Source organism: Melanerpes formicivorus, unplaced genomic scaffold (assembly GCF_026170545.1).
Source record: "Melanerpes formicivorus ecotype bairdi unplaced genomic scaffold, bMelFor1.0.p_v2 SCAF_39, whole genome shotgun sequence".
In the NCBI taxonomy this organism is placed as follows: domain Eukaryota; kingdom Metazoa; phylum Chordata; class Aves; order Piciformes; family Picidae; genus Melanerpes; species Melanerpes formicivorus.
The window spans coordinates 4,933,692-4,951,017 of NW_027142391.1; the positions used below are offsets into that span (position 1 = coordinate 4,933,692).

Consider the following 17,326-nt stretch of genomic DNA (forward strand, 5'->3'; position numbering starts at 1 on the left):
TGGTGACTCCACTGCCTCCCTGGGCAGCCCGTTCCAATGCCTATTTTTCCTACTACCCACTCTAAATGTCCCCCCAGCGACTACTAAATTGGTAACTACACAGAAATGGAGCAAAAAAGTAATTCAAAATCAGTGCACAGCACAAAACTTAACCCTTGAGAGGTTCCGAGAACAGAAAGAGGGTGGGGCAGGCAGATGAGATTTCCGAAGTCCTGAAGGTGAATGGCAGGGAGATTGCATTAAGAGGAACACAAACAGGGTCAATTTTGTGTGGGATCTCAAATAGGGTCAATTTTTTATTGCCCCCATGGGAAGAGGAGATTCGGGGAGGAGAATGCAACCACACAGCTAAACCAACACTTTACATCAGAGCTTAAAACTGGGAACAATGGCTGGAGGCAGAAGGGCTACAAAATGGCAACTAAAAGCAAGCCTTTACCTCCCTCGAATCTCATGCAGCAACTGCTGTCTGCCACTCTCCACTTCAGCAGTTACTGACATGCAGTCATCTCTATCTTGCTTCCTATGAGTTTATGCACTATAATACAATAAAAATATTATCATTATAAAATGATAAATGCTGCACAGACATTTTTTCCAGTTTTGGACAGCAGCAGTGGGAAGAAAACACCTCAATACAGTTATAAGTACATTTATTTCACTTTCTTACATGATATATATATATATGTGCTGATATAAGAAATATACCCACAAGTTATTACAAAAGTGTCCAAACACAAGTTCTAGCACAGTACAGTAAAAAGTGATGTTTTAGGAGGAAAATCTAAGATCTAGAGTGTCTTAGCTTCAAGAAGAACCATTTCAATTAGACATTGTAGGCAGAGGAGGACACACTTCCCCCGTGGCCTGTCCAGTTGGTATGGATGAATACACCTGGCTTCAACAGCAGCTCGTACGTGTGTGCACCAAAGTAATCACGCTGAGCCTAGAGCAGGAACAGACAGGACAGACATGAATGTCACAGGCAGATGGGTACTAGATGTTGTATCTACTGATACTGAACTACAGAAATACTAGAATCACAAAAATCACAGAATGTTACAAGTTGGAAAGGACCTCCAAAGACTATCGAGTCCAACTCCCCTGCCAAAGCAGGATCACCTAGGACAGGTCTAGTCATGAGGTCTGTGGTGACAGGTTGGACTCGATGATCTTTGAGGTCTCTTCCAACCTTGGTGATACTGTGTGATACATAGGAACACAGCCAGGCAGGTTTGGAAAGTCTCCAGAGAAGGAGACTCCACAACCTTCCTGGGCAGCATGCTCCAGAGCTCTGTGTCACCTTCACCATAAGCAAGTATCTCCTTGCTGCACTCTCCCAGGCACCTACCTGAATCAGGTTAGCTGGCAATATTTCATGCCTGTACCCATCATAAAAAGAAAGTGCTGTAGTGAAGCAGGGCATAGGGATGCCAATCTGTACTCCAGTACTGATCACACGTCGCCATGAGTCCTGAGAGAGGGGAAAATGAGCAGAGGAGAAGCAACAAATCAGTGTTTGCTCAAAAGGTATGTGCAGACATGTGAACTACTGCAGTACAAGGGCATGTGCTGTTTCACCTCATACAAAATCCACTGACCAAGTCTGAGCAAAAGCAGGAGGAGACTCCTGATTTTACATGAACAAAATAATGGCAAGGAAGACAGAGTTAACAAACAGGACAGTAAGTGCAGCCATATACTTCACAAGCAATCAAACCACAGCCTCGAGCGAGGATGCTGTTCTTTCACAGCAACGTAGTCAGTGCATCCCCAAAGCATGAACACGGTGGGGAACGTCTGGAGCAAACACTGAGGCACTTTCAAGACTTCTAATCTAGCACAGCACAAAGCCCACCCAAGGGCATAAGAGGTCAGCACCATACTTCAAACAGACACGTGGATAATCCTCACCTCAACTGTACATCTGAATTAGTAACCTGCATGGAATGGCTTCAGTTAAAAGAATTATTAATAACAGATGACTTCTTTGTTGGTCAGATCATCTGGTTTTAGTTCTGCCTGTCAGCTCCATCTAAATCAGGCCACTGTTTGGAGAGACCCAGGTCTAAAGAAGGGCAGGTCAGGGACACTGTCATTTTGGTGCTGCTGCAAACAATGGCAATAGCACAGAGCTGTGTATTCTGCACAGCTGAAACTGCAGTGCACAGTAGGCACAAGACACAGGGCAGCGTTGGGAGTGTTCACACAGGCTAGACATCTTTTCCTGACATTGTGGTGGTTCTGAACTGCTAGATTTGTGCCTAGGGCTCTTCTGTAATAGTCAAATGGAAACCTTAATTTTCTAATAGTAGCTTGGCTAGACAATGAATTCCTACACCCATACATTATGTGTCTCCAGACACACATGCACTGTCCCTAAGAGCTTAAGGATTGTTTACAGATCTTTGGGATTAAGGATGCTGTATAAATAGGTTTCAAGGATGTTCTCTACCTTCTCATTTTTCAGTCTAAATACACTTGTGAAGGCAACAACTGGGAAAGAAGCTGAAAAAGTCCAGACTAAACTACTGCTTTTATGCTCTTCCTTCCTTAGAAACTCACCTGACAGTCTTCAATGGCTGACTTAAAGAAATCATCCAACAGCAAGTTCTGGAGCTCAGGGTTTCGATCAAAAGCATCTTTGATTTTCCCCAGGAACACACTAGACAGAACACATGTAAACCAGGAATGAAATTTCACAGCTTTCAAAGGCCCAGACTCCAAAATTTACAACGCCAAAATTTGACTCAGCCAAACTCAGATTCCAAATTCTGAGAAAGATGCAAACAAAACAATGACAACCTGGAGCAGCTACACTACCAGACAACTGGCTTCATCTGGTAACCTTTGGTGCCTCTTAGCATCACAGTATAACTAAGGTTGGAAGAGACCTTGAGGATCATCGAGTCCAACCTATCAACACAGACCCCATGACCAGACCATGGCACCAAGTGCCACGTCCAATCTCCCCTTGAACACCTCCAGGGATGGTGACTCCACCACCTCCCTGGGCAGCACATTCCAATGACGAATGACTCGCTCGGTGAAGAACTTTCTCCTCACCTCAAGTCTAAACCTCCCCTGGCGCAGCCTGAGACTGTGTCCCCTTGTTCTGGTGCTGGTTGCCTGGGAGAAGAGGCCAATCCCTTCCTGGCTACAACCACCTTTCAGGTAGTTGTAGAGGGCAATGAGGTCACCCCTGAGCCTCCTCTTCTCCAGGCTAAACAATCCCAGCTCCCTCAGCCTCTCCTCATAGGGCTTGTGCTCAAGGCCTCTCCCCAGCCTTGTTGCCCTTATCTCATCAGCAGATCAACTCCATGAATTTTCCAAGCTCTGGGCTTGTCAGTCTAGCACAGCATAAACCAAATTGTCTGCTCCTCTCCCCTCAGCATCTAAATTACCTCTTCATCTTAATTACCTTCTGATGATGCAGCCTCCCCTCCACATCAATGCAATGCCACCATAATTCAGTGTCCAGCCAAATTCTTTGGCAGCTTGTCTCAGCAGCATGAAGCCTTGAGCATATGAGATGATCTTGGAAGCATACAGGGCCTAACAAAAAATTAAAATAATAAATTCACATTCCAGGTGAAGTCCCACAAAGCTGAATGAGAAACTTCACAATCTACATGCTCTGTTTAGTCCACATCTCCCCAGGACCAAGTACAGCAGCCACATTCCAGCTATTTGAGAAGCAAAATGTCCTAGTTGGTCTCAACAGAGAGAGATCAACAGCTGTTATCCCCATTACAAAGACAGGAGTATCAAAAGGTGAAAAACGAAGCTCCTGTGCATGAATTATGATCTCTGCACCCCAGTTAATCACTGTGGCTTAGATCTGAATTCCTTCAGCATCATCCTTTGGTCAGGTAAGGAATTGGTCACACTGTGCTTTGTGGACACCACTATACAGTGATAGGTGAAAGCAGGAACCAGTTGTCAGGAAGTGTAAACCCAGGAGCTCCTCACCACAGTTCACAGCATCCAGAACCTGCCCTGATATGCAGCTTTCATACAGCCCTCGGGCACGCGTGATGACTCACCTTGCGGATGTCCTCCAGGAAGGCCTTCTTGTTCCCACTGAACTGAGTCATTTTGGGCCCATCCAGCAGCTTACTGGCCTGTACTCTCTCATCCTTGAGGGAAGACAGGCAGCGTGCAAACACAGCTTCACCTTGAAGTGTGGTAGGAAAGGGCAGATCATTAGGAAGTTCAGCTGACAGTTAGGTCTGAGATGCTTGTGCCAATGAGCCACCAAAGTGCAAGGGTCACTTGGGAGGAGAGGTGTACAAATTAATTACAGCAGAAACAGCACTGAGGGACCAAACTCAGCACTGGGCAAACATTGGCTGGTCCAGCTTTCAAATGATTAAGAAAGAAAAAGCCACAAGTCATCCGCATGAAAATTTATCTTCAGAAACCTCCATCAGCTCTTAAAGATTGACTTTAAAATGTTTTTCTGCCTATAAAAGACAGAAAGTGTTGCACTGCAGTCTAGGGACAGGCAGGGCTGAAGACATCACTGATAATTCTATCATGCTCTGAAGATAAAAAGCTGTTGCATAAATGCCAGCTCACATTAACTAGGTGTGCTTTAAAATACATGCACGTAAAATAAGAGCAGTTAGAACCGAGAGTCAATCAGCAAGTCAGAGGAAATAAGTTATACAAACCTGGTGGGCCCCTAGCACTGGTATTCAGACACCCAAAAGAAAGTTTTATAACATCACTAAGCAGGTTACCAAATGCCATTCAGCAGGGATAAGGAGCTCCTAAAAAGAAAGCCTGGATGCCAATCTCTTGATCTGACTCAGTTAATTCCTAATGATGCTGGTTTAAGTTGTACTTATTTGCAACTGAAGACACTATGGTTAAGGGGGGAGGGGGGAAGTTTATTTTTCAGGGTCTGATAGAGGAAGGGCAAGTGAGTTCATTATAGTCTTCACACTGCTCTTCTTCCACCTTTTAAGTGAGTCATGAGTTAGCAAATAATAATAACAAAGAAAAAAAAAATCAAGCCCCCACCCAACCAAAAAAAAGCAGAGGACTGAGCAATGTTTCCACAAGAGGGTAGATCCTCCCTGCAGCAGGATTAACAGAGTGTATCAAAATCAGAACTGGCTCCTTTCCATTTCTGTACAAACTTCCTTCTGCCCTGGGGAGAATTGGTGTAGGGGGAAACCAGGAAAAGGCAGGAGCAGCATGACTCTGCTTTTACAAGTCTGCAAGTCATGCCCATGCAGTAAAACCACGTGCACAGCCACTGCCCTGAGAGCGTTTGCACAAGGGCTGTTGCACAGTTCCCTATCGACTCGTCCTTACCTAACAACGCTCCCTGGCACTGCTCAGGACTAAGCAGGCAGTGTCTCCTCCACCCTTGGGAGAATATTAACAGCACAAGAGAGAAACACTGTTTCAAGCCTAGAACTGAAAGACTATAGCTGCAGTAGAACACCAAAATCATTGACAAAAGATGTTTTGTAAAAACCTCACTGGGCTGCAGCCCAGTGTCTCCAGCAGCTAGAACTGCACGCTCCTCCAGTGATAGTTTTTCTTATCTTCTAACACAACAGCGCTTGACCAGCCAAGGCAAAGGAGAAAGGACTAGACAAAGTACGAAGACTAAAGGCAATCTGAGAGCAAAGAAGCTGTTGAGTCATCTTATTTACTCAATGGGAAAGTCTACACTGGACCTATGGTGAGAGAGCAGTCTCAGAACGTTGAAGGTGTGTTACACCCCTTGTGTCCCCAGTCCATTCAGAGGCCAGGTTAATGTAAGGTAGGTAACAAGACTGTTAAATGAGTAGGTAAATTAGGGATAACTTAAGGACATAAAGCAATTACTAAATACATTCCCATCATCTTAGTTTGGCTTTGGAGCAGCAGCTTTCTTAGTCACAAAAGACAAACCAGCAGCAGCCCAGAGTGTATAAAGAAACATCAAAATCAGCTGTTGTGGTGGCAAAACAGCAGCCACCACCACAGGGCAGCAGCCTGCCACTGCCCTCAAAACCACGTCTGAGCTCCTTAACCCAGAACAGCCTCTTTAGTTACTCTGATGCTGGGTTAGGTGAGTTATGCTGAAAACACAGAAACAGAAGTCTTGGGTAGGGATCTGAAAAGTAACTCTCTGGCCTTCAGAAGGAGAAGTACTTATCAAGCAGTGAGGTTTTGAGGGTTTCCTGCCCCCAGCTTTTTTCTCTTTTTTAAATGCTTTTTAAGGCTGTGATGGGTTTTGGAGTAGCAGATAAGGTGGATGATTACTGAAAGGAACTTTGCATCAGCCCAGGGCGACACCTCTAGCATTGCATTGAACATTCATCTCTCACCAAATCCAGCACTGTCACCAGCACTGTGAGGATACCCCAGACAAAGGCATGGTAACAGGACTAACCACACTGAGAAACAAGGTGAAAACAAGCTCTCAAGGACAGAGAGACTGCATCAGTTGCAACTAGAAGAGGTTCTTTGGTGAGCCAAGCCCCAGTGAAATCATCTATTAGCATCTCATCACCACAATATGGCACACACAGGTAGGAAAGAGAAAGCCAGATCAAAGAATCAGTTACCTATGAGTGTGACAGGGACTCCATATTCCAGGGCAGAAATGGCTGTCCACTTTCCTGTGCCTTTTTGTCCTGCACTGTCCTTAATCTTTGGGAGGAGGTACTTGCCATCAGTGTCTTTGAATTTGAGAATATTTGCTGTGATTTCAATCAGGAAAGAGTCCAGCTCAGTCTTATTCCATTCCTGAAACACCTGCAAGAAGATAAGAAGTGTATACACACCTATGTATTATTACAGACACCCTGATTTACTACCTATGTACTGCACATATCCACATACTGATTGACTGATACATGTATACACAGATGTATACACACAGAAGGGGGCCATGCTATCTCAGTTACTGGTACACTGCCACATCTACCAATGATTTCAGCAACACTGTGCTGGTGCCCTGCAGTGGAAGGAGCCCACCCTCGACTGGGAGCTGCAGAGCACCCATCTCCAACTGGGAAGCTTTTTCCAGACAAGGTAGTTCACATCTCTGCCCAAGAAGGTGCTTCCTGGGAGAAATAAGCTGTAGAATGGGAGAGTTTGGACAGCTTCTACATTCAGGTGCATGTGAGTGATGCTCCCTACCTCATTGGAAGTGCAGGAATATTGGGCACTGCCCTTGGCTCAAGAAAGCAAGACATAAAACTAGAGCTCACCTTTGACATCTCATCATGCTGCATGCCCAGCACATCTTTCATCAGGTGATAGGCCTCACAGATCAACTGCATGTCTCCATATTCAATCCCATTGTGCACCATCTTCACAAAGTGTCCAGCACCCTCATCTCCTACCTGTCAGGGAACATCAAAAAAATGCCATCAGCCACAGTGCTGTCACCATTTCCAATGTTGAATTACCTCCCTGTGGCTTCCTTCTGCTTGAGGGAAGGAAGGAAGCCCAGTGCTAACTGAAAACACTGTGGGTCACAGATCCAGTCAGTACCCCCAGCACACAACCAAGCCACATAATTTTGTCTTCTCATTCTATGAGGTAACTTACCAGAGATGGCAGATTTGAGTTGAAAGCATTCAGCCAGAAAAATCAACCCACCAACACCACTGGTTTTGTTAAGGACAAGCAGGCATGAGCTTCAGCAACCAAACTACCTAAGCATGAATTTAACCACATGTAAAGCTCAGTATCAAATAAATACCTACCCAGTCACAACAAGGTTCCCCACGTCCCACTTTAGCAGCAATGCTTTGAAATATGGTCTTGATGTGGGGCCTGTGGGGAGAAATAATATGCCTCAGCAGATTGGCAGAAGACACAAACACTACAAATAAGGAATAAAAATCCCTTGGTACAATGCATCCTTCTCTAACCTACCAAAAGGCAGTCTGGGGTGAGGGCATGCTGCAGACTGACAGCCCCACCACACAGCAATGACAAACAAAAGGGATGTTTCTCCCAGAACTAGAAATGAGGACAGAACATGTCACACAACACTGTGCAGACAAGCTTAATGTACCTAAAGGAGCCCAAATGTTATCTTCTCAACTTTAGAAATGGGAAAATAGAGGCAGATTAGGACAGAGGCTCACACTCAGAGAGGATCAGTGGCAGTTGAAACAAAATGTCATTCTGTTTTATAGCCACAAGAAGAATCCAGCATGATCTGGAGGAAAGGGAAGGAGGGAAGAAACTCCATGAATGCAAGTCAGGATGTAATTATCTGCATTATTGTGGTAATTAGGAGCTTTTGCCATTGCCAGACTCCCCAAGTGTAGTAAATTTCTTTGCCAACAGGATAGCCTTACAGCCTGCCAAGTTTGGAGCAACTTAAAGCAACCACTGGGAAAGGAGCAGGGGTGGCCCGTGGGCTAGAAATGCTGTGAAAGAGGGTGGAGGACAAAGTTCAGGTAAAGTGTGGCACATGGAAGCTGTCTTTACTGAGCTGTGTATAGCAAAACCATGACCAGATTACTGCTGTGCTGTTTCTGGCTTTGTGCCACCAAATCGGAACAGGCTGATATTGGTATGAAATGCTAACACAAAGGGACAGGGACTTGAAAGATCCTAAAGCTCAGGTAAAGCCCAGACACACTTTTTCTTTTTGCATTTACAGACAGAATGGGCAACTAGGGATAAAGTCAAATATGGGCAGTGATGTACAGCCCCTCACACTAACAGGAGTACAAAACAGCACAGCACTGGCAGAAACCTGCAAAAAATATTCAGTACAAATAAATACTGAAATAATTTGTACTGCATTCAGTACAAGTAAGAACTGAAATTTCCTTTTGTAATCTGTGTCCTTGCAGGGATGTTTGCTGCTTCCTGTGCCATGGTTAACAGCTTACCATGTGTGTATGAACCCTAAAGAAAAGTCATAATCAAGAAATAGTGTTTGTTCAAAATGTAAGCAAAAGCCCTTTCTCTCCTTCAGATTTCTGTAGGTCCAACTTTTGGCAGTGAATTTCCTGAAGAAAAACCTGCCTTTGTTTTGCCTGCCATGGAAACTCAGCACTGTCCCAGGACCTCAGTTAGGTTGAGAAATCTTGAGCCTTGAGGAAGTGAGATGGCAACATATCTTGTTCTCTCCACACCCACACCCTCCCTCCTTCCCCCTCTCAGCTGTCAATGTGAATAGAAGATTGTTGCAGAGCATTCTGAAAAAGAATAGACTAACTCATGCTTACCAGGCTTCTTTGGCTCCTCCTGGCATGAGTGAGGGACCATATCTGGCACCCTCCTCTCCCCCACTAACACCACTTCCGACAAACAAGATGCCCTTTTCCTTTAGCTCCTTACAACGCCTCTGGAACAAAGAGCACAGCAGCAGCATTGAATTTCTTTTAATGCCAGAGCCTTACAAACAGGGGGTAGCAATTCAGCCCCAAAATCAGATTTTCAATTGTACTTTGGACATGACTCAGAGAAACCTTCTTCATACACCAAAGTCAATGTTAGGAAACTTCCTGTTGCTTTGACATGGATCCTTGCAAAAGAGATGTGCTGAGAAAACAAAGCCTTTATACTGGCACTGAGGTTGGAAAAGGCTTAGCATTAAGTGTCAGGTGATGCATGCTGTGTGCAAAGATGTGAGGGAGGCAGATTAGGCCCAAGGTAGAGTTGCTGGGTTCATTGCAGTGTGAAGGTGCAAGCATGGACAACTATAAGGGAAACTAATTCCTTCTGAGTGGGAGAGCAGAACAGACTGAGATCCCTAAGGGGAGCTGCAAGCTCTCTTGAGTATCAATTCACATCCAGTACCTGTTTTTCACACTGGCATATCCACCTCACTTCCCCAAGATCAGGATGCCAAAGCAGACAGACTAATACCAGTACCCCTTCTAAGACTCAGAAGTACTAATTTGAATGGAGTATTTTCATGCAAGCATCCCAGATATGCTAACATAACTTCTACAGTTACAGCCTGAAGTAGGCTTTCTTTTTATCTTTTTCCCAAACCAAACAATTACTCCACTGTTTCCACTACCAAAACAGCCAAACCAGCAGTTCTGTCTTATTTTCCTGTGGTTGTGTAGGATTGGGAGATAATGAATCCATGCATGTCCTTAGGTAGTCAAGTCTCCCTGAAAACTCTTTTAAGATTGTAACATGTTTCTCTAAAGGCCTTCACTCTTTGGAAGTTGCCAATAAAAATATTCTTTCATAATCTGGGCAACTTTTTCCAATACATATTGAGAGAACAGTCCTTAACTACTGTAAAAATTGCTTCTTGGTAGGCTCCATGATTTAGTTTTGCAGAGATAATTCAGCTTAGCCTACCCTGAGCAGAGGGGAGATGTCATCTTATTGATGGACTGTCCTGATGATCAGAGGGGAAAGAATCTTGTGTATTTGATTCATCCACTCAAGGTAGAAGTGAGACTTACTGTGGTATCTCTGTACTCAGAATTCCCACCATCAATTATGATGTCTCCAGGCTCCAACAATGGCACCTGCCAAAAAGAAATCAGTGTTTTGGTTTACGTCATGCACTCAAAACTTTATTAATGACAAATGATTGAGATCATCCAGAGGAACTTTCTGCAAAAGACAGCAAGAAGGCACAGGTAGAAAGAATGTTTGCCTCACCAATTTATTGATGAAATCATCCACTGCACTTCCAGCTTTCACCAGCAAGATAATGCGACGGGGCTTCTTTAACTTAGAGACCATCTCTTCCAGGCTGTGAGCACCTATCACTTTGGTTCCCTTGGCCTCATTGGCCAGAAAGTCATCCACCTTGGAAACTGTCCTGTTAAAAGCACAAACCTGGGCAGGGGGAGCATGAAGGCATGTTAATAAAAGCTGCCAACAGGACAGTTACTTTAGCTCAAACTACAAGTTACACAAGCAAGGTTCAACATGACATGCTCTGCCACTTCCACCTTCCCTAAAGACACAGTGCAGCATGTCTTTACAAGTGCCTTCAGAACCTGTGCTCAATGGCCAAGCCCAAAGCAAACTTCAGGGAAAAATGGTGCATAACTAACACATCAAGTGGCTGGCTGAGTACAGGCATGCACCGCACCTCTCTGGCAACGGGCAGGCTAGATTATAGCTAAAAGGAGGAAACACCACTCATTAGAGCATCAGAAGGAAACAAGGAAACCAAACCAACACCCTGAAAATGTTCAGCTCCCATCCCAAGTGCTACTGAGTCAGCCTTTTTGAACAACATTTTCCTTCACTTACCACAAAGCCATGGTCGTTCATATTTAAAATAAGGTTTTGCCCCATCACAGCCAGCCCAATCAAAGCAATATCAGCTCTGGAATGTGGAAGAGCAAAAATGACAGGTAAGTTTGATTAGCAGTGAACTTGCACTAGCACCATACCCTCTGTCAGGCAGTTCTGACCCAGCTAGCTGCTAGGCTAACCCACCCCTTTCAACCAAACACTGCTGCACGCAGTCTGGATTGATTCTGCAGGACATTACAGCAAGACATCTTTGTGGCTCAGTCAGTCCAGGTGACAGAGCAGAGACCCAACATACAGCATGTTCCAAGTCACACAGACTTCCTCCCAGGTAGATGGTAAGAAAAGTAAACTAGGGAAAACACTGCACCAGGAAGCAAGGAGGGAAACTGAGTGGCTCTGATCTGTTACTGATGAATCTAGCTCCATATTTACAGATGCTGTACCACATCTGAACACCGGGTGAGTAAAGGAAAAGAGGAAAGCAAGATTCTCTGCTCGGGGCTGCCTAATTCGGCTTGTGAGGGGGGTGCTCGCAAAGACCCAACCTGTCTACCTCTGTTCCTCGGGTCAGGAACAAGTTTCCTGCTTCATAGCCATGACTCCGAAGCTGACTACTCCTGGATTTTGACAATAAATTTCTGAGCCAAGTGGCCAATGCTCCTCGTTGGTCCCTCAGCCATCGGACAACCTCCAACGGTGATAAATCATCTCGAGGGCCTCATACATTCTCCTTCTTCCTCCCGGCACAACGCGGAACCAGACATCCAGGAAAGCGGGGACCGCACAGCATCACCCGCTTCCCCAACACCAGCCTCGGCAGACGGCAATGGCCGCAGGCTCCCGCCTCCTAGTCGCCCACGGGGACACGCTGCTGGCTCTCCCCAGGGCGCCTTCCCACTCCCCGCTAACGCTCATTAGGGCCCTTCCCCTGAGCAGGGGGCATCCCCAGCTCTCACATCACCACGGGCCGGTGTCGGTGCTGCCCGCCACCCCCAAAGGTTATGCCGAGGCTCCCACTCGCGGAGGGACACCGGCACTCACTCAGCCATGGCGACGGCACTGAAGGAGCTGCGGGGCTCTGAGGTCAGCTGCAGGCGGCGGCGGCGACTCTCGGGACTCGGCCTAAGACGCGCGCCCGGCCGACCCCCAGCAGCGTAGGCGGGGCGGGAAGAGGCGGGGGGAACCCATTGGCTTTTGCGTCCAGCCCCGCCCCCCGCCCATGGGCCGATGCTTCTGGGGCCACGCCCCCTTAAAGCGTCCACGCCAGGCAAGCAGCACTTTGGGAACTGACGCCCCGCCACCGCCCGTCAGACCAGAGCTGTCCTCGCTGAGAACGATCTACAGGGATTCCCTGACACACCTTTGCCCACAGAGCTCATAATCACAGAATGTGAGGTGTTGGAAGAGACCTCCAAGGATCACTTTAGTCCAACCTCCATGCCACAGCACAGTCACCGTTAAGTCGCACAGAAACGCATCCAGGCAGGTTCTAACACACCTCAGGAAGCCACTGGCCTTCTTGGCCACAAGAGCACATTTCTGGCTCATGGTCATCTTTCTGCCCATTGGGACCCCCAGGCCCCTTTCCCTACACCGCTGTCCAGCAGATCAAACTTCCGCAGCACACCCAAGCGGCTCACTGCGCCCTCTGCTGTTCAGCCTTGTCCGGTGCAGTGCCTTGTGGCAGCTGCAGGGTCACCAGTACGAACAGGAGCTCTGCCTAAATACTTTGGACAGGTTAAATACAAAGTGTTTCCATATTTAATTTCTTTTTCCTCTATCCTTAAGGTAATACTGCACTTCGCAGCATATTCTTTAATCATAGCAGCTGTTGGGAATATCAGAACTTGTCCAACAGTACAGTAAAAGGATTTTAATGATACCAGGAAAAAAAACAAAAAAGAATTCAACAAATCTGAAGGTGAGCCAGCTAATACAAAAGTGCCATGGTACCCCACTAGTGATCAGGAGCATAATCCAGACAAGACAAACACAAGTCTTCTGCTTCACAGCATTGCACAGCAACTATTTCCACCTTGACAGTGTTTTACAAGTTAGTGCTTACACCACACTCGAGAGGCAGCAGTTCCACACAGAAAAAGCACTGAAGCTAAAGGATTTGAGCTCACTTTAACTGGCAAAATTATCATGGGAATTTAGGTTCCTAGATCCCAGGCTGGAGCTTAAGGCCAGACAGAAGCTGGCAAACCCCTCTGCCCTATTCATTAACTGTGCCCCAAAGTGTCTTCCAGAAGATTTTCATCCTTCACACTGAAAACGGTGGGAGGACAAAGTAAGCAAGCTGCCTGGGGTTTCAGAAGCCATATCCACTATTGTCAGATGGAAGCTTCTGGCTCCCACCCAGGTATTCAAAGCTGAACTCTTACATGCTGTGTTTAGCAATACCATTGTTCTAGCACTCTGCAAAAAGTCAGAATCCCTTTGGTTACACATCACTGGAATCATCACAAGAGTTTAAGCCTCAGGACAATGTCCAGATTTTATCTGTCTCTAGCCAGACCGCAGTATGACCAGCAAACCGTGGCGCCCAGGATGGACCTTGCGTGTATTGATTCTAGTGCAACCCCCCCACGTTGTGAGCAGCACTTATTTTTTGCGTTTTGAACTAGGCCAGTCCCCCCAGGGTAGTGTTTTCTTGACCTTTGAGCTGCTCCTTAGGGAATGTAAAGTCTGCACTTGTTGTAGACGCTTGGAGAGCTCCTGATCACAGGCTTGCTGCAGAGCTTCAGCTTTGTGCTTGTCCCACCTGAGTGCCAAGGCCAGGGCTTCTGTGTCTTCTTTCAAGACCAACTGTAGCAAGACAGATTTACTCTGAGTGTCTTTTCTACTGTTCTTCCACCATTCACCCCCCTACCCACAGTAAGAACAGCAGTAAGACACCTACTCAGTACCGGCAATTTGGGACTGGAGATGTTCCCATCCTTCACCACCTATCTAGTGGGCTACTGGATTTTCAATATTCTACCAATACTTAAGAGCTGGAAGCTATATTCGGGTGTTCAAAGGAACATAACACAGTTTCTACAGCAAGGAAAAGCAAGAGCAGCAAATTCACAGTTAGAAAGAACATGCTTTCTAATGGTTAAAGTTCAAGCAGACTTTCCTTTCCAAGCCTTGTGTTTATTTACAGATTATTAAATAACAATAAGATTTTCATTTTGATTTAGGATGCATAAAAGAAACATAGTTAGATGTATCTCCATACAAAAAAAGCCCTGCTTTGCTGGTAAGACAGATGAAGCCCTGGTTGACTACAATTTGGAAGAGACCAAAACCAAAATTATTTTGTGGCTTTTCAGAGACTACAGTACTTGGAATTGTGTCAACTGGCTACTACAGGAGCTCTGAGCAGAGGGTAGTATTGCTGAGGAGGAGAAAAAGACTGAGATATGGACATTAGAGTCTCCAGAAGTAGTGACAGCTTCCCTTATAATCTTTGTCTCCAGAAAGAGAGGTTTGCCAGGATAAGGTTACATCATTTCTCACTCACCTCTAGATCTTGACTGTCCAAGCACAGCTCTGGAGCAGGTTTCTCTTTCAGAGCAGCAAGGATGTGGTCACTGAGTGCTGTCTTGGCAGAAGTGCCTGCATGGCTGGCACCTGTGTCAACCTCATCCATTTCCTTCCTTGGTACAGTCTCGGATTCTGAAAATTAGCAGAGTCGTTACGGCCTGTGACAAAACACAGGACAGGAAAAGTGGCCTGGACTACTCTGATGGTTTAGAGATTAAAAAAGATACCCATTCTGTCTTGGTGCATCCTCTAACTGGAGAAATCATGTTAAGGATTACAACAGGGTTTAGGCTCTTCTCCCAGTATTCTACTCTTGGGCATTCTAAGAAATGTGATGCAGCAGTGGAGAGCCTCCTGGTGTCACACAGGGAATTCTTACACTACTCCAGCCATTACATCAACTATGTTAAGAGTTGCCACACAAGGGACTCACTCCAGTCCTTCACTTTGTCTTTATTTATTCCATTTAACTACCTCAGGCATCTCTGAAAAACTTTCTCTGGCATCCTAGTGCTCCCTACCTGCTACTTTGCTTAAGATACTATCTTCATTTTTCAAGGCCTCCAGGTAGAGTTCCAGAAGCTGTCTTGACTGACGTTCTTCTTCCCGTCTGTCCAGCACCTGCTGCAGGGTGTCCTGCAATACCTGGATTTTGGTTTGACTTTGGGCAAGTTCTTCTGCCAGGTCTGAATATGGTACATCAATAAGCACCTTAAAGCAATGAGAGTGCTCCTGTTAAATAGACAGCCTGAGTAACCGGCTCCACTGTGGAGATGACAGTAGAAATAGGAAAATTCCTGAGTGACAGAGCCTCCACCTTCATGAGACCTAGCATGTTTCACAATGTTTCTTGTCACAGCAAGTCAGCCTCATTACGAGAGGTTGTAGTGGCACTCCAACAGCCTGTATTCCTTGCCAGAAGCCAAAAGGCATCCAGGGAAGTGTGGAAGCACCCTCACTTGGGACGTTGCAGGAGAAGAGGCAATTATCACCATGCCTCAACACATACAAAGTGGTAAGCAGGCAAATACTCAACCAGCTGTGAAAACTGACAGCAGGTCTTCAGACTCTGGAGCAGATAAATCCGGCCTGCTGCTCAGTTTTGTCTCTGGACACATTACACAGCTACCATTTGGCCACATCTTGACTTTTTACCCTCCCACTGCCAGAACTGGAAAGACCCACTGTGAGGGGCAGCCAGTGATGAAGTGCATCCTCCTCAGACACTTGTGTTTCCCCTCAAGGAGAATTTGACTCTAGCACCACAGACCAATAGCAGCTGAACTAAGCTTGGGATCGTGTTTAGTTATTCTGTTCTCTGCCACCTCCTGATTTAAGTGGATGATGGGCAGAGACAAGAAGAGGAATTGGAGGTTTCCCCGTTGTACCTGGAGGTCTTCTTCAGACATCAAGATGATATTAGACAGGTCATCCTTCAGTTGCCTGGCCAGATGCTTCCACTTCTCTGCACCACAGTCCACTTCATCTGCAGCCTCCGAGAGCTGGGCTGTTCCACTGTCTGACACAAGAGTCACCAGTTTCAGGGGTCATTGCTGACCCACCTGAGACAGCCTCATTTCATCAGGTGTGTTCCAAACACCCCGCCCCTCATCCACAGAATACCTAAGCTTTTGCTGGACCATTTCTCATTCTTGGCCAGGGCCACAAATTTGGTATTAGGAGGCAAACACAAAAAGTAGTCTTCATCATCCACAATAGTGCCATCTTCTGCCAGTACTAAGGTGATGGGCTCCCCGGTCTTATCAATAGATAGAATGCCACAAGCTGCAGAAGAGAGAAAGTACCTGATGAAATAATAAATGAAGTAATAGAAGCGACATACACACTGCCCTTTTGCTATACCCATCACAAGATACAAGCAGCCCTTAGTAATTCAGTACCTGTCTCCACACAGCTCTGCACATCAGCTCGTTTTTAGCACATACTCAGCGTTTTCCCCCCGTAAATGAACATTTTTGATGCAAACCCCTACGTATCGCATTTCAGTGAAACCGCTGCCACACGCCTCCCGCCTTCCTTCCCGTTCCCTACTACAAAGCGTCACCCAGAGACCTCTCTGGGTCTGTTCCGCGGCACAGACCCGCCACCTCCTAGAAAGAGAAGGCGGGCTGGAACCGGCGGCACTAGGGAGCCCACCGGGGACCAGCCACAACCCAGTGGGAGCCACTGGCTTCCCCGCTCCGAGACCGCAACACCCGGGCGGCCGCCCCTCACCCTTGTCGCGCAGCTCCCGCAAGCAGGAGGCGGCGAGGCCGTACTGCTGCCGCCCGTCCCTCCGCCGCACCAGGCAGGGCTTCAACTGCGCCGCCGCCATCGCCACCACCCGTCCGCCCGCGACGCTCGGAGGCGAGCGCAGAGCCCGCCGGAACAGGTCGCGGTGCTCGCCGGGACGGGCCGCGGGGCGCGCTGGGGCACAGAGTCCTGCAAGTCCCGCCCTGGGGCGGCCAGGCGTGAATCCCGCTCCCGTGGCTTGAGAGTAGGAATGAGAATCGCCGACAGCACGGTGCACTTCGGTACAGTTTCAACTTGCTTCTGGCGGGGCTGGTGCGTGCGC

The 17,326-nt window shown here is 46.8% G+C and overlaps 2 protein-coding genes across 2 annotated transcripts; both read right to left on the bottom strand.

The window, feature by feature from the left end:
- Positions 1-636: 636 nt before the first annotated feature.
- Positions 637-12,366, bottom strand: PGD (phosphogluconate dehydrogenase). The gene is made up of 13 exons (XM_068158396.1): positions 12,259-12,366; positions 11,212-11,287; positions 10,609-10,788; positions 10,407-10,472; positions 9,207-9,325; positions 7,718-7,791; positions 7,221-7,351; positions 6,573-6,762; positions 4,047-4,177; positions 3,422-3,555; positions 2,566-2,665; positions 1,352-1,474; positions 637-946 (listed from the first exon to the last, which is right to left on the bottom strand). Exons 1-13 carry the CDS (start codon positions 12,264-12,266, stop codon positions 827-829), a joined length of 1,452 nt encoding a protein of 483 aa, XP_068014497.1. The 5' UTR covers positions 12,267-12,366; the 3' UTR covers positions 637-826.
- Positions 12,367-13,075: 709 nt separating this feature from the next.
- DFFA (DNA fragmentation factor subunit alpha) lies at positions 13,076-17,259 on the bottom strand. The gene is made up of 6 exons (XM_068158400.1): positions 16,987-17,259; positions 16,375-16,536; positions 16,140-16,270; positions 15,273-15,462; positions 14,729-14,883; positions 13,076-14,028 (listed from the first exon to the last, which is right to left on the bottom strand). The coding sequence occupies exons 1-6, from the start codon at positions 17,084-17,086 to the stop codon at positions 13,825-13,827; spliced, it is 942 nt and encodes a 313-aa protein (XP_068014501.1). The 5' UTR covers positions 17,087-17,259; the 3' UTR covers positions 13,076-13,824.
- Between the last annotated feature and the right edge of the window lie 67 nt (positions 17,260-17,326).